General features: G+C 44.5%; 1 protein-coding gene across 1 annotated transcript in view; it reads left to right on the plus strand.

Moving 5' to 3' along the window:
- The window catches only part of LOC141127240 (polyunsaturated fatty acid lipoxygenase ALOX15B-like), a 276,986-nt gene that overhangs the window by 48,864 nt on the left and 205,447 nt on the right, over positions 1 to 22,675 (plus strand). The window contains exons 2-3 of the mRNA XM_073613507.1: positions 14,914 to 15,092; positions 16,905 to 17,103. Of these exons, the coding sequence (XP_073469608.1) occupies positions 14,952 to 15,092; positions 16,905 to 17,103 (340 nt within the window). The 5' untranslated portion in view covers positions 14,914 to 14,951. The remainder of the gene's footprint in view (positions 1 to 14,913; positions 15,093 to 16,904; positions 17,104 to 22,675) is intronic.

The raw sequence follows: 22,675 nt of genomic DNA on the forward strand, positions 1-22,675 counted from the left end.
GTTGCAACAGGATACAATTACTGTGGCAGGGTGCTTAAAATCACATACCTGTACTCCACCTGTACCTGTACATGATTTCGTGCACATATTTATAGCACTGATCACTGTATTGGTGTCACTGGTCCCAAAAAGGGTCACTCAGTGTCAGATTTGCCCGCCGCAATGTCGCAGTCCCGCTAAAAATCACAGATTGCCGCCATAACCAGTAAAAAATAAATAGTCCCTAAATCGATCTCGTAGTTTGTAGATGCTAAAACTTTTGTGCAAACCAATCAATATACGCTTATTGTTTTTTTATTTACCAAAAATATGTAGCAGAATATATATTGGCCTAAACTGATAAAGAAATTCGTTTTTTTACATTTTTTTTGGATATATATTATAGCAGAAAGTAAAATACTGTTTTTTTTTTGGTTTTTTTTTTCAAAATTGTTTTTTTTTGTTTATTGCCCAAAAAATTAAAAGCGTAGAGGCGATCAAATACCACCAAAAGAAAGCTCTATTTGTGGGGAAAAAAGGACATCAATTTTATTGGTTACATCATCGCACGACCGCGCAATTGTCAGTTAAAGCAACGCAGTGTCGTATCACAAAAAATGGCCTGGTCAGGAAGTGGGTAAAACTTTCTGGAGCTGAAGTGGTTAAAAAGCATCCGTGGAGAAAAATTTTAAATCATATATTCATATTCTTTGTATACAATGTATTTCAATTATTTCTAGCTTACTTCTATTAATCTGAACAATCTAGAACACATGTGTCAAACACAAGACCCGCAAGCCTAATCCAGCCCTCCCGGTCATTTTGTGTGGCCCTCGCACCTCTCCTGCAGCTGCGGTACCCCCCTCGTCACCTCCCCCACATTGTCTTGGCAGTCGGCAGGAAAAAGGAGGAAAGAACTCCTCCAACAGATCCTGTGCATCTCCATGCAGCCATGGAGAGGCTTGTCTCTGCCCTCATCGTCTCAGCAGTTGGCAGAAGAGAAGAGGACAGAACTCTTTGTGAAGCTGCAGCACCCTTCATCTACACCTCCCCTAGTCTCATTCAGCAGACTCCTGCAGCCCTCCTCTGGCCCTCCTCCAGATCCTGCACTTTCTGCTTCCAAGCCCCCAACTTCTTCCTGGCAGTAGCACAAGATAAGGGGAGTGCACTGTGATGTAAAGGAGGGTGTGGGGGGGGGGGGTGACTTCTGATGGTGAGGGGGCTCTTGACTTCTGGTGTAAGGGGGTGGTGGGATGCTCTGGACATCTGCTTGTAATTAATATGAGAATACTACAATTCTATGTTAGTTGAAAAGGAGGTTCACACACCGCTGGTATCATCCACAAGAAGCTTTATTGGAGACCGCGCAAACAGAACACCATGAAAGAAACATGCTCTGCTTAAGCAGTCTCCAGTAACGTTTCTTGTGGATGATAGCAGCGGTGTGTGACCCCCCCCCCCTTTTCAGACTTGCATTATCTGCTGCAGGAGTATGAGTGAGCTCCATGCTGGTCTGCACCTACCCTTCACAGCTTACGGCTTAAGTTATTACTAAAACCAGTAATAATCAAATGCAGAGACAATGATTTAATATTAAAAAGAGTAGATCTATTTATATAGCTTTACAGCTACCCTACTGCTGATGCGACCCTTAATAAGTTTTGACACCCTTGATCTAAAAATTTGTAAACTTACTTTATGAAGATCCCCACATATTTATTTGCTTGCATTCTGTAATATGTATCTACTATACCCTGTGAGTAGGCACTGCTATGTCACAGAATTCACAGAGCCTGCCTTCTATACGAGGCGTAGCTAGAACCTTCAATGCAAGAAACCATGACGGGTCCCCCCTTCCCTCCGAGCCCAGTGGCCTTCCCATTAATGAAAGAGCCTTTTACTCCCATCGCAGGGTCCTTTATTATGGTCCCACAGCAGAACCCTTTCACGTGTTCTGCAGTGGACCCCCTTCTGCCGTCTTAGGTAGGGTTGCCACCTTTTCTTCAAGCTGCACCTGAACACTTTAGCGGCGCAGGGCAATTTTTTCTGTAGTATAGACTCATAGGTGTGCGCAGCCTCTTGCATTAGGGTGTGCACCCCAAAGCTCAAATACATATGCATGTGTATATGTACTGATGGTGTCAGTAGGGCAGTGGACAGTGTAATTTTGTTTATTTTATTTAAAAAAAATAATTTTCTTTTATAACATTTTTTTGGGGGATGAAATATCAGTGGTCTAAACGGGGGAATATGCACCACACAAGGCGATTAGGGTGTGCCCTGGCACTATACATATATTGTATTTTGTGATTAAATACCATTTCTAATCATATTTCTAATCATATGGAATTATTTGCAAGAGTCCCCCCTTACATCAAAGTCCACAGAGTTCCCCCTTTACACCTGAATCCAGGAGTCCCCCCATCATATCTGAATATGCAGAGTTTCCCCTTACATTTGAATCCACAGAGTCTCCCATTACATCTGGGGCAGCTCTGTGGTCTCTGGAATGTAAAGGGGAATCTTAAAATTTAAGGGGGGCTCTGATGTAATGGGGGAATTCTGCGGACTCTGGTGTAAAGGGAAACTTTAATGTAAGGGGGTCTCTACTTACCAAAGCCCCCACTTACATCAGAGTCCGCAGAGCACCCCTTACATCTGAGGCCCCCTTACATTAGTGTACTCACTGGTAGACAGGAGAGAAAAGAAAGGGGGTAGACTTCAGTCACAGACAGGGGATGGAGGGGGAGCTCACTCACCTCAGGATGGATGCTCAGGCATTGGTAGTTGGCACTTTCATCATCCAGCTGCTGGGGTTCAAACGAGTGTGGGCGTAGCAGACACAGGAGGGGGAGAAATAGATTCTCTTTTTCGCCCCTCCTGTCTTTGGGGGGGGGGGGGGGATAAAGTACAGGTGGTGCATAAAGTTTGCTTGCTGCCAACAGCCTGAAATATGCTTTAGGTACACATGGCTATACGCACATCTGAGCGGTACTTGCATACCGGGCCTTATTTGTATAGGGACATAGGCCCGAACTCATACATTTGAGGCAAACAATCTGAAACATATTTCAGCTTGTCATTGGATTTGAGCAGTCTGTTCAAAAAATTGAATGTCCTGGGACTTACATCAACAGTATTTATGTTGTACAAATATATTAAAAACAATAATACAAAGTTTCATAGCATTTTGGTTGTTCACAAAACAGTTCCATTTACAATATTGCAGGGCATTAAAGAATACATATATATCATATATAATACACACACACATTATATATATATATATATATATATATATATATATATATATATATATATATATATATATATATACACACACTGTATCTCACAAAAGTGAGTACACCCCTCACATTTTTGTAAATATTTTATTATATCTTTTCATGGGACAACACTGAAGAAATGACACTTTGCTACAGTGTAAAGTAGTGAGTGTACAGCTTGTATAACAGTGTAAATTTGCTGTCCCCTCAAAATAACTCAACACACAGCCATTAATGTCTAAACCGCTGGCAACAAAAGTGAGTACACCCCCAAGTGAAAATGTCCAAATTGGGCCCAATTTGCCACTTTCCCTCCCCAGTGTCATGTCCCAGAAAGAAGCCTCCTCTAAAGATGATGCACAAGAAAGCCCGCAAACAGTTTGCTGAAGACAAGCAGACTAAGGACATGGATTACTGGAACCATGTCCTGTGGTCTGATGAGACCAAGATAAACTTATTTGGTTCAGATGGTGTCAAGTGTGTCTTGCCTACAGTCAAGCATGGTGGTGGGAGTGTCATGGTCTGGGGCTGCATGAGTGCTGCCAGCACTAGGGAGCTACAGTTCATTGAGGGAATCATGAAGGCCGACCTGTACTGTGACATACTGAAGCCAAGCATGATACCCTTCCTTCGGAGACTGGGCAGGGCAGTATTCCAACATGATACTGACCCCAAACACACCTCCAAGAAGACCACTGTCTTACTAAAGAAGCTGAGTGTAAACGTGATGGACTGGCCAAGCATGTCTCCAGACCTAAATCCTATTGAGGATCTGTGGGGCATCCTCAAACAGAAGGTGGAGGAGCACAATGTCTCTAACATCCACCAGCTCTGTGATGTCGTCATAGAGGAGTGAAAGGAGACTCCAGTGGCAACCTGTGAAGCTCTGGTGAATTCCATGCCCAAGAGGGTTAAGGCAGTGCTGGAAAATATTGGTGGCCACACAAAATATTGACACTTTGGGCCCAGTTTGGACATTTTCACTTAGGGGTGTACTCATTTTTGTTGCCAGCAGTTTGAACATTAATAGCTGTGTGTTGAGTTATTTTGAGGGGACAGCACATTTACACAGTTATACAAGCTGTATACTCACTACTTTACATTATAGCAAAGTGTAATTTCTTCAGTGTTGTCACAGGAAAATACTGTATACAATAAAATATTTACAAAAATGTGAGAGGTGTACTCACTTTTGTGAGATAGTGTATAGCTAAAAATAGTAGGTAGAGGTAGGAGGGGATTATAACGGTGCCAACAGAAAAATAAGCAATAGATACTAAAAATAACAATTTATTTTATTATATAGAACAGTACAGGCCCAAAGATTATAGACCGATGGTGACAGGTAATCAATTCCTACATGTTTCGCCAAGGCATTGACTTCCTCAGGGTAATAATATAGGCCTGTGCCAAAGACTTAAATAGGTTCTAGATAAGGAACAAATAGAAAGCATGAGATCACAATACAGATCATTTTTCAATTAGATACAATAGAGTAATCAAATAAGCATTTGCTATTGAATGCATGTCATGATAACCCCTCCACCCATATGAGGGATCTGCCCCGGAAACCCACATACATACCTAGCCACTCCCAATGGGAGCTGAGCAAGGGAAAACACCCCAAAAGGGGCCACCAAAACTGCACCGCGTCTATGGCTGTAGGGGGCATACAGAGACCTAGCAATCAGAGATAGAAAAATATACATGAAGGATTTTTGAGGTGTCATGGCACGGGATAAATTTGGGATAGACATTGTCCCAAAATAGAAAAATAGGGCTAACATAGCCTCAATAAACTTACAAGTATATAGTAAAACCAGTATACAAACACACAGGGGCGCCTCAAACAAGTGTGTTACAAAATAGACTGTAGTTGATCAGTTCGAACGAAGATCATTCAGATGTACATAAACTGTAAGAAGAGGAAGAAAAGGGAATTTCTAATTACAAAACTTAAATAGCTGATTGCCTGTATTGCTAAACATGATGGAGATGAAGATTGACTGATATGAGCTTACCATGATGGCATATAGGACAGGAACAGCAAACGCCAACACTATGTCCAAAAAAGATACTTAAGTCGCACACAGAGAAGATAGAATCGCAATAGTCAGCAGCAAGCGTCCAAAGCCTGTGTTTTAAAGAATGTACGGCCACATGAGCATCAAGGTGTAAAAAATAATGTACAAGCATGGCAAAAAGAGTGAGCATTTGAACATACCACAGTCATATACAGCAATGGTGCAGGCGCCCCTGAAGTCCAGCAAATGGATATGTGGACTGGCTGGCTATATAAGCCCCCACACCTGATCGGTGTTAGCCGATCAGTGAGCGGACAAAAGAGGCTCCCGTGCATGCGCTCCGCAATATGCACATAGAGCATACAATGCCCATAGTGCATTGCGGGAGAGAACCAGGTCACATGACGTTACGCACGGAGGGTTCAATGGGCGAGCTGTCAGTCCACATAAAGTGGATGTGACAGCGAGCCAGAACAAATGATAAAAAGCTGTTGGTAAAAAGCGATGATGGGGGCAGGGGCGGGCAAGCACAAAGGTAGAGTGCTGCCCTTGGGCGTTCATACAGCCAACAGCAGCGCAGAAAGGACAGGCACAATGGGGAAGCTATTCAATCAGATCAGCACAAGGGAAGCGGGGGACACGCAGTGAGGACCCGGGGGAGGGGGCGTGAAGGGGACCTCCATGTAAGGGGAGGATTGAAAAATGGTGAGGGGCCAAATAGGGGACCCCCTCAACACCCAAGCCCGCCTGGACACCCAGGAGAGGAGTATGGGTAGGTACCAACAGTGGACCCCACCACAGGTGACCATGACATGCATTCGAGGACAAATTACAAAAAAAGTGTATAGCTATCTATATATATATTACATTTATGGTTGGAGCCCTATGTCCGATATGGACATAGATAACACTTATAGTAAAGATGAGACTTACCATTGGAAATAGACCTAAAAGTGTGGACTTACCATATGAAATGGACCTGAAAGTGTGCCTTGGTCTAATGGCCGGTATGCCAAAATAAGGGGGCATACCCTGGTTTAAGAAATGATTTTTCTGTAAAGAGAAATGAATGAAATGAATAGTTGAGAAATGTTGTGAAATGGGGATGGGAGGGTGGGTATCGCGCACAGGAAACCGACAAGCACCACAGGTGAGCGGGCTGCTTAAATACCCCCCGGGCTCCTCCCATAAATTCAGGCCACCATACTGGCCTTCCTACTTATGGTTGGAGCCCTATGTCCGATATGGACATAGATAACGCTTATAGTAAAGATGAGACTTACCATTGGAAATAGACCTAAAAGTGTGGACTTACCATATGAAATGGACCTGAAAGTGTGCCTTGGTCTAATGGCCGGTATGCCAAAATAAGGGGGCAAAAACATTCAGGTAGGGTTATAATATTTATTGGTTTTCAGTTATTTATTGAGCCAATTTGGAGAATGCCTGTGCCATCTCTATTTGCGGATTGGGGATATACCGGGCGAAGCAGGCTGATTTCCATCTGCCTAGTCTTTTGATGATGTGGTCTGGAACCCCGTGGCGGGATGCTGCGGAGGCTGCTCCGATGCGAAAGGAGTGTCCGGAATACTGACTAGGGTCAAGGTGAAGATTGCGGAGAAGTATCCTTATGTGTTTCACAAACTGAGAGGCGCTTAAGGGTTTAACTGGGAATGGTAGAAGGGGACTGGTGTCTGGTTGCTCAGGCAGGAGTGACCGGAGTCGGTTGAGTACCGCGACTGGACACCAGCTGTTGTTGGTTTTGTAGAGGTGAATGTTCACTCCTGAGCCCGTTTGCTGGGTTTTAGAGACCTCCAGGTGCAGGATGAAATGGTCTTGGTATGGAAGCAAGTGCCGTCTGCATAGTACTTGGTCTGTGGGTTTGTTAGAGGTGAATTCGCCAGGTCGCAAGAACCCATAGTAAGCTAAATATATGGCTGCTTGTAAGACCGTGCTGGGGAGCAGACCGAATGGCGAAGTAGCCAGAATAGTTGACATGTCCCTAAAGATAGGCCCCGTAATGGGTAAGCGCTTGGTGCTGATGACTGGTTGTTGTTTCTGAATGCCCCTTAGGATGGCTCGTATAGCGTGTGATGAGAACAGTGAAGATTTCGTGGGGTCTCCAAGCGTCAAGAAATGTTGGATGCCGGCTAGATATAGCCGAATGGTATTGTAGGATAAGGCCAGCTGCGTTTGACAGTGCGCAGTGAAGGCCAGTACCTGTTTGACATCTGTTGGTCCTTTACGGCAGGATGTGAGAAACTTATTGAACGCCTTCCAAGCTGTCTGGTAGGCTTTGAGTGTGTTGTGCGAGAGTGAATGATTAATGAGCTGCGTTGCTCCGTGTAAATGTTGAACTAGTCCAGGGTCAGTTGTGACCAGACAGGGATAGGGGCCGACATTGGTTCGGCTTCGGGAACCTGTTCAAAAAAGGAGGTATAATTAAAACGTGACAGTGCGTCAGCAGCTAAGTTGTATCTGCCGGGAATAAATGCACAGTGTATATTAAACTGACGCTGTAAAGACAGTTGTACCAATCTGCGCAGGAAGGACATGACTGCTAGGGACTTGGACCTGCCTCTGTTGATGATGTCTGCTGTGGCCTGGTTGTCGGTGGTGAAGACTACGGTTTGTCCTGTCCAGTGGTGGCCCCAGAGCTGTGCAGCTGCCACTATGGGATAAAGTTCAAAGAGGGCAGATGTTTGAGTAAAACCGGGTATCAACAGTATCTGTTGAGGCCAGGGTCCTGAAAACCAATGGTGGCCAAAAATTGCCGCGAAACCTGTGGAGGCTGCAGCGTCTGTCACTACCTGGGGTGACAGGGGCGAAACCATGGGTATAAATAGGGATATGCCATTCCAGGCAGACAAGAATTCCTCCCACATAGATAGGTCCGCTATAGCTGCGGAGTCTAGATTCAAGATCTGATCGGGGTCTTGAGTTTCTGACAGGAATCTAAGCAGGCGTGATACAAAGGTGCGGCCTTGTGGAATAATTCGCATGGCGAAATTAAGCATTCCCAGGAGAGATTGCAACTGTAATGTAACAGTATCCAAACCAGGGACTGAGCGAACGTGTCGAAGAGCCACGGACTACTCTTCGAACCGAAGGTCAGTTTTGTGGCAAAATAATATGCCTCCTTCCACTTGATGCCATGCCAGCACCAAAGGGATGGGTGGATGGGCAGGAGCTTGAAGGCATCCGAGATGTCGGCTTTGGAGAGCCAGGCACCTGTACCTGCTTTGATGATTGCTTGTATTGCCATGTCGACGGAGGAATATTTTAGGGAAAAACTCTTCGGAGGGGATCAGGGAATTGAGACTGGGGATGTGGGAAGAATGAGGCGCAGACAGGTCGTACACCAAACGCAATTTATTCGTGAACTTGCCCTTGACAAGCCCAATAGGGCTGACTCTCCATGTGCTGAAAGGGGGGCAAGTGAAAGCGCCTATAACATACTCTCGATCTACCTCTGCTTCTAAGAGCTGATCTATGGCTTGTTCGTCAATGGCTGCTGAACGAAGATTGGCACATTCGTGAGTACTGTGGGGTAGTGAAATGAGGCCGGTGTGAAAGCCTGCTGTGAAGCCTTGGATAAGGTAGGTGGCCAGGGAAGGGGTGGGATGTGAGGTGAGGTACAGTCCTAACCATAAGAGGTTGATCCGGCTTAGTCATGCCCTCTTGTGTTGTTTGACTTCACACAAATTCCTTGGGTGTGCTCTTTGGCATAAGGTGCAGATGTGGAGTAGGCGGCACTGGCTGAAGTTGCAGGACCCGTAGTTGTAGTTATTACAGATGGCTGCCCCTCCCACGGTTCGGACTGGACGTCCGAATTTGTCCACCTGAGGCGTTGGTTCAGGGGGCGACTGACCCTGAATTGTACCCGAGGTAGAGGGAAACTCGAAGGGCCGTCTGATCGCCGCATTGGCGCACCAGGTGGCAGTGTGGGTGGAGGACTGACAAATCGCACACAGAGGTGAGCGTAAGCCGGCAAAGTGGCGGCAGAAGAGCTCTGTGTCCATGAGACTCCAATTTGTCGTAGTCTGGAACTGTGTGAGTCTGGCGGCGGCCTTAGCGGAAAAGGAACGGTGGTAATCATAAAACGCAAATCCTCCATACTTGTAGCCCAAGTCTACCACCGTATGGAGATACAAGTCCAGCTCTTCCCGTCTGCTGGGGGTGGCTGAGCATAAGACGTCTCTGAGCATGCCAAAGGCCAGGGTAAATTCTGGGACCGATAACTTGCGGTTCAATCTGGGGTCTTTGGCTTTAAGGACCACCGATATGTCACCCCAGGAGTAGGCCTTATTTTCTGCCAGATCGTGCACGGAAATAAGGAGAGAGGCCAGGTTGATGTCCCTGCCGTCCAAAATGACCTTCCTGATACTGGTTGGGACCAAATGGGAGGGGTAGACAATGGGGCTCCAGCCTGAGGTACCTGCAGGAAGGGGTGTCACGGTTTGAGTTGCGATTGGGTCAGGGACAGCCGTGGCCGGTCGAGCCTCCAGGAGTGCCACCCTGGTTTGGACGTCTGTAACCGAGGTAGACAAGGATGACACCATCGTGTGTAATTGTGAGATAGCTGATGATATTGACTGGAGGGATGCCTGTTGGGTACTGGGTCCTGCTGCTGGTGGGGGGAAGAGGAGTTTGAAGAGCTCGCCTTTCCTCGCTGTGGCGGGGAAGGGGACACCTCTGCGTCTGAGCTCTGCCGTCAGTTTGGGGATAGTCCATCCCCTGAGGGACTGCACGCTGCCGCTCTCTGAGACCGGGGAAGGTGACAGGGGGGCCGTGAAGTCTTCGCTGCCGGCCTGAGACATAGTTGATCTGGTGAGAATCTCCTGTCTTGAGCTCTTATTTTCCAGTTGACTGTAACCTATTGGGGGTGACATGAATTTCAAGTTTTTCTTTGATCCCCTGAGTCATACTTATCCGACTTATTCTCCCATTTTTTTTTTTTTTTTTACCTGGGGGGATATCGTCCAACCTGGTGCAGGGTGGACCTACTGAACTTTGACTGACCTAGAGGAAAATGAAAGGTGATAATTCGTGAAGGGATTGCTAACTAACTTGAAGCGACAATTTGCATGGTACATGCAATCTTTGTGACAATGAAATGATTTGAAATGTTTGCCTTGATTATGAAATGAGTGAACTCCATGACAGAGGCCCGGCCCGGTCGTGTCGTGACTGATCCGACCGTGAACCGGGCTCTGGAGCATGTACTGAAATGAGGCAACTGAAAAACATTGGTGCACACCGGGACGAATCGGTGCCTGTTTGATGCATCTGGATTCGAATCGGAGCGCAGTATGAAATGAAATGAGAGAAATGTTTACCTTGACCGAGGCTCGAATTGGTTGTGCCGTATTTTGCGACTGGCAACGAACCGAGCTCTGGTATAGGTATGGATACGGCCGAAACAAGTGAGGCATTCCGTGACGAATCGGTGCATCTCAGATGCGACTGGTTTCGAAACGGTGATGCGCTGTGGGAGTGAAATGGTAGTAATGGCATGACAGAGATGCGGATCAGTCGCCCGATATCTGCGACTAGCTATGATCCGGACTCTGGAGCATGTTTCAGAAATGAGGCCGAGCCCTGGGGCACGCCGTAACGAATCGGTGCAAGGAGGATGCGACTGGATTCGAAGCGGAGCGCGGTAAGTGCAGGTGTAACATATCGTTTGCCATGACGGAGGCGCGAATCGGTCGTGCTGTTGTAGCGACTGACTACGACTCGGACTGACTGATAATAACGTGACTCTGGAGCATGTACTGAAATGAGGCCGTGACTACTGGGGCACACCGGAGCGAATCGGTGCATCTTTTAGGTGCGACTGGATTCGAATCGGAGCGCGGTAGGTGACTGAAATGAGAAATGATTGAAATGATTTGAAATGTTAGAAATGAGTTTAGAAATGTTTCAGAAATGAGAAATGATTGGTATCGAACTGACGTGGTTCGAAAAGATTTATGCATTTACGAATCGCTATGGCTGTCTGCTGACACATGTTTAACAATTAAGACCTGTCTGAAATGAAGCGACGCTTGCGTCGCTATGGTTTCCTCAGATAACGCGAAATGGTAACATGACGACAGTGCGCGTAATACACATGCGGTTACGTTCGTGAAATTTGCAAGTGATTCGTAATTCTGATACCACGGTTTAGTGACATGACATAACGTACGAAAAAACAAAAATCCGAGGGGACCCTACCTGCGACAGCCCAGCCAGACGCGTGGTGCGAACGAATCGGTAAACGCGGACTTCAAAAACTCTCGGGCACGGAGATCACGAAATGCGGGAGCCAAGTATTTGCAAACGCTGAAATCGGAATAGTCGGCCTAGTGACGTATATCGCGCACAGGAAACCGACAAGCACCACAGGTGAGCGGGCTGCCTAAATACCCCCCGGGCTCCTCCCATAAATTCAGGCCACCATACTGGCCTTCCTACATATATCATCTAGGGCAGCAGAGTTTGACAGACTGCACAGCCTTGAGATCAATGGGTCAGCACCGTAATCGCAAAAAGAAATGGAAAAAATTGGCCTCCTGAATGTCTGTTCACCACTGCTATACTACCCTCAGGCAGTACTGCCTGACTGAAAGAGCCTTTAAAGACTGAACTTTCAAAAACCGAATATTTGTTTTAACTCCTTTCAGAAACTTTGTAACAAATTTGCTCTAGATCAAAAATGAGCCTCCTGAAGAAGTGTGGCGCTCCTGCAAAACACATTTAGGTACTCTACCCATATGGAAGACAGTCCAAATACATGTGGATGTTATTGGACTCAGCATTTTTATTGAATTACTGCCACTGGAATTTGATGTCAATGGGTACGGATTTAAGGGAGGCATTGTATTAAACATTAAATGTACACAGTTTGGTTTTTAACAATATTTTTTTTTACTGCTTGATACATGTCAATAAAAAAATATAGATTGTATTTACTATTGTAATATGGCTCCATAAAAGTCCAACTTGCTTCTTTACTATATTTTGCTCATGATATCTGGATGTTGGTGCTTTTAGCAACCTGTCTATATACCAATTTGCTAGATCAGAAATGGCTCTATTGATGCTTGCAGTTACAGCACACAATACAAGCACAAAACTCCCTTACCCTATTCATCCTCCCTCGCCCTCTTTCTGATGCAGTGGTCCGAGTGGTCAGTACTAAAGGTCTCATCTCTGAGGCATACACCCAGATGTTAAATTTCTTCTCAAATTTCTGCTGCTTGGCAGATTATTCCAGATGATATTTTGCAACCTACACCCATGTCATCTTTATCACTATACACAAATTAACACAGCTCTTCATCCTCCAGAGTATATTGCACCCCCAAATTCCTACATAGCATCTGTATGTGAGACGACCGCCACTGCAGTAGATGTAGTCATCCTCAAGGGAACCTCATACTTCTTCTTTGGTGGTGCCCCAAAATTAAGAGATTCTTGGCATGAGTGATTAAAACCCTTTTTTGTTATTCATCTAGTGTTAGAACCACTCATCTTTTTTTAGGTTACTATGATAGGTTTTAGGTTACTATGATACTCCTCTCATGGATGACCATTTATCCATGGAAGTTACAAGATCTCTGTTGCTCGTAGAATGATCACTTTAAAATAGAGATTAGCCACCCCTATCTCTGTGGAGGATTGGATATCAGAAATCAAGAGATGTATTTCTTTCAAAAAACACACATACTCCACTTCAACACAATGCACACATTTAACTCCATTTGGTCTTGCTGGACGAAGCTGATGTGCCCTCTCTTATCCCTGTAATGGTGTTGCCTGACTTTTTCTCCTATTTCTATGATGCACTGTTCTTTTGTGCGATACTGTACCGTGTGTTTACAACTGTAAAAGTATGTGTTGTGAGCTGTATGTTGTCCTCCCTTCCACCACTGTCTTGTTTGACAAGTTGTTTCACTGTGTAATCTTGAAAAAGGTTTCCCTGATTAAAAAAAAGACAAATATTTAAATTCTGCATTGGTATTTTTTTACTTTTTTGTGACTTAAAGCAGAGTTCCACCCCCCCCCCCTCCAAAAATTGTAATATTAGGACACTTACCTGTTCTGGAATCCAGCGATGATGGCACCCCAGGCGATGTTTCCATCGGCTAACTGATGCTGCCTCCGTCATTGCTGGTATGGGAACCTGGCAGTGAAGCCTTATGCCGCGTACACACGGTCGGACTTTTCGTCTACAAAAGTCCAACGGACGCCGACGGACTAAAGCTGGCTGGTAATCCGTTCGTGTGTGGGCTTCTCCGGACTTTCAGCAGACTTTTTCAGCCTCAAATCCGACGGACTTTAGATTTGAAACATGCTTCAAATCTTTACGTCGTAACTACGACGGACCCGAAATCCGCTCGTCTGTGTGCTAGTCCGACGGACAAAAACCCATGCTAGGGCAGCTATTGGCTACTGGCTATGAACTTCCTTATTTTAGTCCGGTGTACGTCATCACGTACGAATCCGTCGGACTTTTGTGTGGTCGTGTGTAGGCAAGTCCGTTCGTTAGAAAGTCTGCTGCAAGTCCGCCGAAAGTCCGCCGGAAGTCTGTCGGACAGGCTGTCGGACTTTTGTAGACGAAAAGTCCGACCGTGTGTACGCGGCATTACGGCTTCACAGCCGGGTCCCTACTGTGCATGCGTGAAGTGCTCTGCACTCTCTTACTGGCAGGGGAAGGAAGAGGGGGACAAGCTTCTAAAGAATACTTATAAGTATAACATTTAATAAAAGTAATGAAAGATACAGATAATATTAGAATATATAACAAGAATACTTAACTAAAGATGTTGTTTTATCATGGAATATTGCCCATGATAGTGTGGCTGGTGACCTGGTTCAGACACATGCCTAATGGCAGCTCTTATAGGAGACCTTCTAAAGAAAAAGGGCACATTCCTGAAAAGGAGATGAGTTGGCTGGCTTGTCCATATACTCAGTTTACAATGACATTCCAATTGCATAAAGTAATTTAAGGTAACCAGGATTTTAGAGGCTTTCTTAGATATTTGTGAGGCAAACAATAATAAGGAAATATGAAATATGCAATTTCACTATCAGGGATTCAGTAAAAAATATTATTAATCACACTCTTCCAAGTACCAGTACTCACTGTCATTGCTTATATTTTTTCACATAACATTAAGTTAGGCCTCCAGATCATTTGTAGTTTTTTATTGTGTCATTATGATTCAACTACACATTTTCAGTGTAAATAATAACAAAGAGTCCTGGAAGTGATGGTTTGACCCCTACAGGGCCCTGATCTCAACATAATCAGGTCTGTCTGGGATTACATATAGAGACAGAAGAATCTGAGGCAGCCTACATCCACAGAAATTCTGTGGTTAGAGTTTCTTCAAAAACTGTGCGCAAGTGTACCTAGAATTGATGTTCTTTGAAGGCAAAGGGTGATCACACCAAATTTAAATTTGATTTTCTCTTCTGTTCATTTACTTTCCATTTTGTTAATTGACAAAAATAAACTATTTATACTTCTATTTCCGAAAGCATTCTTAATTTATAGCATTTTTAAACACCTGCCTAAAACTTTTGCACAGTAATGTTTAGCTGACTGTTTAAACTTTACTTGTGTCTTGCAGAGCTGCTTCCTTAGAGGTCATCTCTTGAAATCCTGAAGATGTATAGATTGAAGGTAGCGACGGGGACTGACCTGGCTGCTAGCACCTGTAATAATGTCTCTATTGTCCTTGTGGGGGTGCATGGAGAAAGTGAAGTACACCAACTGCCCCATCAATGGTACAACTTCATATCTGGAGCTGTGAGTCTCACTACATAGTGCTGACAGTATTTGTAATAGGTTACAATGGCATTACAACTGTCATAGCAGCCAATGCAGCTGCTATGGGGCCGGGGTGTCAGGGGGACCCATTAGGGAGGCTGGTATTGGTAATTAAACATAGAAAATCTGTATGAATGTGTAGATACAAATCCAGTACTGTATCTTTAAGAATTGGAGAGGTTGCTGCTAACAATGACTCTGTAAACCCTGTGACATTTCCGATTAGGAGGAACAGACTGGAGCTATTTTCAGAAGCAGCAGCCAATCAGCGGGTGCCGACCAGTGGATGTACGTCGGCACCCGCTGATCGTCGAGGAGAGAGGTTGGATGGAGCTCTGCATATGTAAACAAGGTAAAAGCTCCATCCAGACAGCAGGGATATGATGGATTTTCTTTAGCTGCAAAGCAGGGAATAAAATCCATCACATCCATTAGTGAAAGCAGCACACATATTACACAAAAACATTGGTTTGGCACACATTTAACCTTTTGATCACTGTAGATGTTTAACTCCTTCCCAGCCAGTGTAATTAGTACAGTGACAGTGCTTATTTTTTTAGCACTGATCACTATATTAGTGTCACTGTCACCAAGTGTCATAAGTGTCAGTTAGTGTCTGACTGTTTGCATTCATATATCGCAGTCCCCCTATAAGTCGCTGATCGCCACCATTACTAATATAAAAAAAAAATTCTAGTATATATACTATCGTTTATAGACGCTATAACTTTTGCGCAAACCAATCAATATAGGCTTATTGGGGGTTTTTTTTACCAAAAATATGTATGAGAATACATATTGGCCTGAATTTATGAAGAAATTAGATTTTTAAAATTTCTTTATTGAACGTTTTATAGCAGAAAGTAAAAAATATAGTTTTTTTTTTTTCAAAATTGTTGGTATTTTTTTGTTTATAGCGCAAAAAATGAAAAACCCAGTGGTGATCAATTACCACCTTAAAGAAAGCTCTAATTTCACTTGGGTACAGCGTTGCATGACCACACAATTGTAAGTAAAAGTAACGCAGTGCCATATCGCAAAAAATGGCTTGGTCATGAAGGGGGGTAAATCTTCCGGAGGTCAAGTGGTTAAAGAGCATAAGGTTTTCTGTGAATGTACAAGGAGACAATGTGATGTTCATACACCCCTTGTCCAATCACAGAATGCCTTGTATTATTTGAAAGGAATACAAGACGTTTTCTGAATGGAGGAATTGCACAGCAAACGACCTATGCTGGTCGCTGACCTTTAGCCCAGTCCTTCACCTCTCAAACTTCAGCAGTGACATCACTGTCAGAGGCTGCATGTAAGTAAAATTCTTTATGAAAGAAGTAGCAGTGGAGCACACTTTATTACTTCATCGTTAACACTAAAAGTTAATTCCCTGCACTGCTGTCTCCCATTTAAGGACAACTTCTATCTGTAGCCCTGGTCCCGAGTAGTGTACTGCCTATGCTGACAGTTGCAATCCGATCTTAATTTAGGATACTTTATGTAAATGACACTGCCAAGTGCCAGTTAGAGAGCTAGCCATTGTGAGTAAGGGTATAAGAGCAGATCAGTTAAAGATCAGTTAAAATTTTCCGCAATCATGTTGCATCAGTGTTCTTATATCTTCATGATTCTAACATTTTGACAAATGTATATTACAAAACATATCACTTGATCTTTAATCTGCTTTTTTGAATAAGTCTGTTTATCTCTACCACCAGCATACTCTTTGAATTATCCATGACCAGTTTTTAGATTTGTAGTGTGTGCAGACCTAGATTCTACTTTTGACTTTTCCAGGTGACAGAGTTTAATATCACTGTAAATAAAGACCTTGGAGAGCTCCTGTTGGTTAGGATCTACATGGAGCGCTACCTAAATTTCCTTCTGGATCCCTGGTACTGCAATTATGTCACTGTGACCTGTCCCAAAGGCCAACTCTACCAATTCCCATTGTATCAGTGGATATTAAAATCTGTGGAGATCCCAGAAGGGAAGGGTGAGATATGACTTCATCATTCTTATAATTATATTAGAATTCTATTTAACTACCTATTGTACTTCATTTTCTTTATGAGGCAAATGTGAAAAATTATTACCAGACATTAGTGTTATGAGTTTAATTGTGGAGATCAATAAACACCACAAAAAAAAGTCCAAAAAGCTCCTTGAAAAAGCAGATGAATTATTCTTACCTCTCTAATGCCCCGTACACACGGTCGTGTGTGGGCTCCATCGGACATTTTCCATCGGATTTTCCGACACACAAAGTTTGAGAGCAGGCTATAAAATTTTCCGACAACAAAATCCGATCGCGTCAATTCCGAACGTGTGTGGCCTGTTCCGACGCACAAAGTGCCACGCATGCTCAGAAGAAATTCCAAGACGGAACAGCTCGGTCTGGTAAACTTAGTGTTCGCAATGGATACAACACTTTCGTCACGGTGCAATGTTAAAAATACAGCGCACTCTCTTCTTCAACTAAACAAAGAGGGAGGCAACGCTGGAGAAACAGCAGAAATGGGTGAAGCCTTGGACCCCCAGGGCACACATCAACTATTTTCAAGCAAAATTGGTGGCCTGAGGAGTCCTTATCTAACGGAGTGCAGTCTGGTCCAGAAGTCCCATAGATCCGGAAAGCAGCAGATGACATCTGTGTCCCCAGGCTGTGGTCATACAAGACCAGACTGAACCCAGGGCCATCAATCTCTTCTTTCCACGCTTCCTTCCATGCTGTGGCTGTGGTGGTGGAGTTGTGGCAGCAGCAGGAGGAGGAGGATGGTCCAACTCAATCACGTCGGTCTTGGGTGTGATTTCGCCACTCACCCCCTTAGTTAGGACTTTATAAATAAGTTGCTCACACATGAGGCATTGACCCTCCTGCATGGCCTGCAGTTTTGTGGCAGCCATGCAGGCAAAGGCCTCTTTAGGAGTGGGTAAGGCTCGGAGGGACGCAGAAGACTCCTGAATAAGCCTGAGTGCAGAATCCTGCACGTGACTCCCCTTCCTGGGTCTTTTGTATGGAAGGCGGAGGGGAGGAACCTGCAATTCTGTCAGGCTGCGACTTGTCCCAGGCTTCTCCTGGCTTACACTTAGCCCCGCCTCCTCCTGGCTGCCACTAAGCCCCGCCTCCTCCTGGCTGCCACTAATCCCCGCCTCCTCCTGGCTGCCACATTCCACAGCCTCCTCCTGGCTGAGGTCTTCCTGTGTATGAAAAAGGGACATAGTTTTAGTTTTTTAGTCATCATTCACACACAATTGTCACCTCCTGACTGTTGCAAATTGAATGTTAACAAATATAACAGACTATCATTCTGAGCCCAGCATTTTTCATTCTTGTCCCAATTTTGGGTGCCCACTACTGTCTATTGATATGTAAAACACTTTTTTCAATCAGCAATTAGTGATCAATAATAACATCTAGTAAAGATCATTTTTTTATTGACAAAAAATCTGTAGAAGAATGCTATACCTGACTCCAGCTGGGCTCCTCCACTTCTTCCTGGCTGGAAGGCCCAGGTTGGACATCGGAAGCCTCAGCTGGGGTGGAAGGAAAAGTGGAAGGAAGAGTGGAGAGGGATTCCCTGACTTCAGTCTGGTCTGACAGAAATCGCAGTCTCTCATAGTACCACAGCCTGGGGACATAAACGTCATCTGCTGCAGCTCCGGACCTCTGGGAATCCGTGACCTTCTTGCGCTCCCTAAGATAAGTGCTCCTCAGGCCACCAATTTTGGCTTTTAAATAGGTGATGGTTGCTGTGGGGACCACCGGCTTCACCAACTCCAGCAGTTTCTCCAGCGCTGCCTGCCTCTTTTGTTTATTGTTATAATGGGGATGTCTCACCTGCCACAGACAGGGCAGCTCCCTGTATTTGTCTATGAACAGGGGGAGGAAGTTGTGGTCATTGAAGCCATCCATTTTCTCTGCAAGACACAACACAAGACAAACCCTAAGGTCAGGCCAAACTCTCCTAATCTTGTTACAATATAGGCTTCAATTTCGAAGCTGTATAGGCCCAAGTTTAGATCTTACCTTCGTTATCACGATCGGCGCCTCCGATGCTCCTTCCTCCGCTCACAGATCGTACGTAATACGCACGCGTGTTACGCTTTATAGACACTGCGCATGCGTGTAAATCCGCCCGCCCCTGACATTCTTTCTAGTCTATTACCTGCCCCTTTTCATTCTGCGCAGTGGGGGAAGAGCACATGGCGGATACACAGCAGGTGCGTGCTAATTACAGGAACGAGGAGGAGGAGGAGGAAAGCCCAGATCTGGACACGTCCCGATCCAGAAGGAGATTTAAGGCATCAAATATGTCCTTTGGGGAGATGTTGGAGATGGTCGACATCCTGAAGAAGGCCGACTATGATGGGAAGTATGGACCTTACCTCAACCCCAATGTCAGAAAGGCCAAGATCATGGCGAAAGTGGTCAGGAGTCTGCACCGGAATTTCGGGGTACGTCAATCGAAAAGTCAGCTCAGGAAGCGGTGGTCGGACCTGAAATTACGAGAACATGAGCAGTACAGAAAGATCCGGAGAGTGCTGCAAAAAAGTAAGTAGTTGTGCTGTGTTCCTATTCTTTATGTTTATTACGTTTGTGCTGCTCCATGTGCTTTTCTTAAAAGTGTACATTTTAAAATGGCAACTTTCATGTTCATGGGCACATTATTCGTTCGTATCAAACATTTTTCTTTCGGCCTATAAAACACCATTGTTTTGGCCATATGCATTTGGCCACATTTTTTACGCCCTACTTGTATGAAACTAATTTGGTTGTGTAGATGGCTTTGTTACTAGAATGAAATGCAAGCTAGATTCTGTGTAAGGAGAGGACACTGAGCAGCTGTTTTCACATTTGGACACTGGAGCACTAGTGTGGGACCCCAGAACACCATTTTTATTAGGGGGGCCACACAGGTGCTCCAGTGTATACTATAGGGGTGACTCCATCTGTGAAGCTTGTACTAAACAGGTAAAGTATTGCAGCTTGACAAAGGACACTGAAAATGCTACATTTTAGAACTCTGCCAAAATAGACAACTGTATCCCACTTCCAAGCAATGTTTCCTATTTATAGTTCTGCCATCAAATATCTGTGTGCTAAGTATACCATTTTTGTTTTACATAGGGGAGAAAAGACTCGGAGGACACCCCTCATCCGAGGAGACCACAGACCCCCTACCTCTGGAAGAAGGGGAAATACCCCCAACCCAAGAAGAGCAGGAGGAAGAAGATGTGGTGGAATTTGTCACCACAACAGGTGAGTGTCTGCGACCACAGGCTCAGGTAAGAGATGGATGCCGGCATATTTTTGATACCTGTTTTTGTTTGGTTTCTCTCTTTTTAGGTGATCATGATGTCAAGATCCTTTCACATCAGAAAGTGCCCAGATCCTGATCGGGGAGATCATGGGGTGTAATTTAGAATTGGAAAACCTCAAGAAAAAATCAATGATGTTATTCAAAAAAATAAAAACATCATTGATGTTTTGGGGCGAGTTTAAAACCCCTCCAAATCCCTTTTTTTTTTTGGTGTGCTACAATGTTAAAAATGTTTTAGCGATTTTTAGATAAGCCAAATTTGGAGGATGCACACGGTGTGCCAATATGTGCTATCTGCCATCACGGGAGATCAATGGACGCGTTTTGGGGGTGCAACCCCTTCCTCGATAATAAAGTAGCTGAGAGGAAGGGGTTTCTCCTCCAAAACACGTCCCTTGATCCCCTGTGATGGCAGGTCGCACATGTTGACATTGGCAAATTTGTGTGCATCTTCCAAATTTGGCTTTTCCTGGGGTGACTTCACCCCATCTGAACGCAATATCAAACACAGTTCCTAAATAATCATGTCTGATATTGCCTTCAAGTTCTATCTAATGTGAACTTTGTAAGTTCAAGATTTGTGTCTTTCTTGTTGGTTTTACACAGGCCTGTTTTATCTTAAATGGACATTTCTATTTTTTATAATGCCACCCCAAAAATTGTTATACAACAAACATGTTGGTTTGTTTTAAAAACCTTTTCTAAATGCACATGTGATTGTGATTGATTCAAGGTATCTTAACCGGACATCACGGGCACTCAGAGAGGGCAAGCCAGGACGGCCACTTTCAAGCGCTGTCAGGGTTGTTTCGTTTAGAATTCCGGCCTCAGGCCCAACTGAGCCAGCATAGTTGGCAGAATGTTGGCGTAAAAAGTTATGTAGAACACAGCACGCCAGGATTATATGATTAAGTTTATACTCCGCCATATGGATGGGTGTCAGAAATAGGCGGAACCGGCTGGCCATGATTCCAAATGTGTTCTCCACCACTCTTCTGGCTCTGGCCAGCCGGTAATTAAAAACCCTTTGTTCCGGGGTGAGGGTTCTCATCGGGAATGGCCGCATAATATGGTCCCCCAGCGCAAATGCTTCATCCGCAACGAAAACAAATGGGAGTCCTTCCACATTGTCTTCTGGAGGTGGCAAGTCCAAGCTGCCATTCTGGAGATGCCTGTAAAACTCCATCTGGGCAATGATTCCACCATCGGACATCCGGCCATTCTTCCCCACGTCCACATACAGGAAGTCGTAATTAGCCGACACCACCGCCAACATCACCCCATCAATTGCCCCTCTGCAGTTAGGAAAGTCCCACCGCTGGGCAAAGTGGGAGGCCACAGTCTGCCATTCCTGTGGCGTGGAAGGAAACTGTTGAGGAAAACAAAAAAACGTAGTATTTTTGCACATAAACATGGAAAGCAGATTAGACACATACATTCTTGGCCAACATCCAGATAACATTTCTTAAGAGGAATTTTATAACTCCAAAGTATAAGGTACACCTATCATATTCCCCCCCCCCCATGGGCCATTTCTAACATTATAGGGGGGGGGGAATCTTGGACAGGTAACCCTCTTCACTTCATTGAGAGATGAATGCCTAAATACAGGGTATTACTTGGAACAGCCCTTCCTTAGTTACACTATTGGCAGCCCACTGGACAGGTAAGAAGTGTCAGAATACAAAGATATAAATACACACTGTACACATTTGAGCACATTTGGACATTCTGCTATTACCTATCAAGATAATAATAGGATACACAAACTTTAAACAGTACCATTTGAAAGCATACAGGCAGGCCCTTGCACTACATGCTTTGGGGAATTCATCCATACACCTGACCACAAAAGAGGTGGGTATAGTGTGTATGGGTTTGGCAAAGTCACCAGATAGATGATTGAGGGTAGATAGAGAATTGGGATCAGCTGACTTAACATTGTTAAGTGACTACATGAGGTGAATATAGGGCCAGGAGAACATGCTGGGGAGGTTAGTGAAGGCAAATATGTATGAAGGACTAAAAAAATAATTACATAAAAATCCAGCATGCATGAGAACAAAGGAGACATTCACAGCATATTACAATCATGGTAATTAGGGAATGAGGAAAGAAATACAATATATTATCAAACATTAAATACAATAAAATGTGAGTTTAAAGGATAAAAATCTTACCTTTATATACTCCTTCTGCAGGACCTGGATGACGGCAGAACAGGTCTTTGGGATAATGATCCCC

This window comes from Aquarana catesbeiana, linkage group LG02, assembly GCF_042186555.1.
Source record: "Aquarana catesbeiana isolate 2022-GZ linkage group LG02, ASM4218655v1, whole genome shotgun sequence".
Classification (NCBI taxonomy): domain Eukaryota; kingdom Metazoa; phylum Chordata; class Amphibia; order Anura; family Ranidae; genus Aquarana; species Aquarana catesbeiana.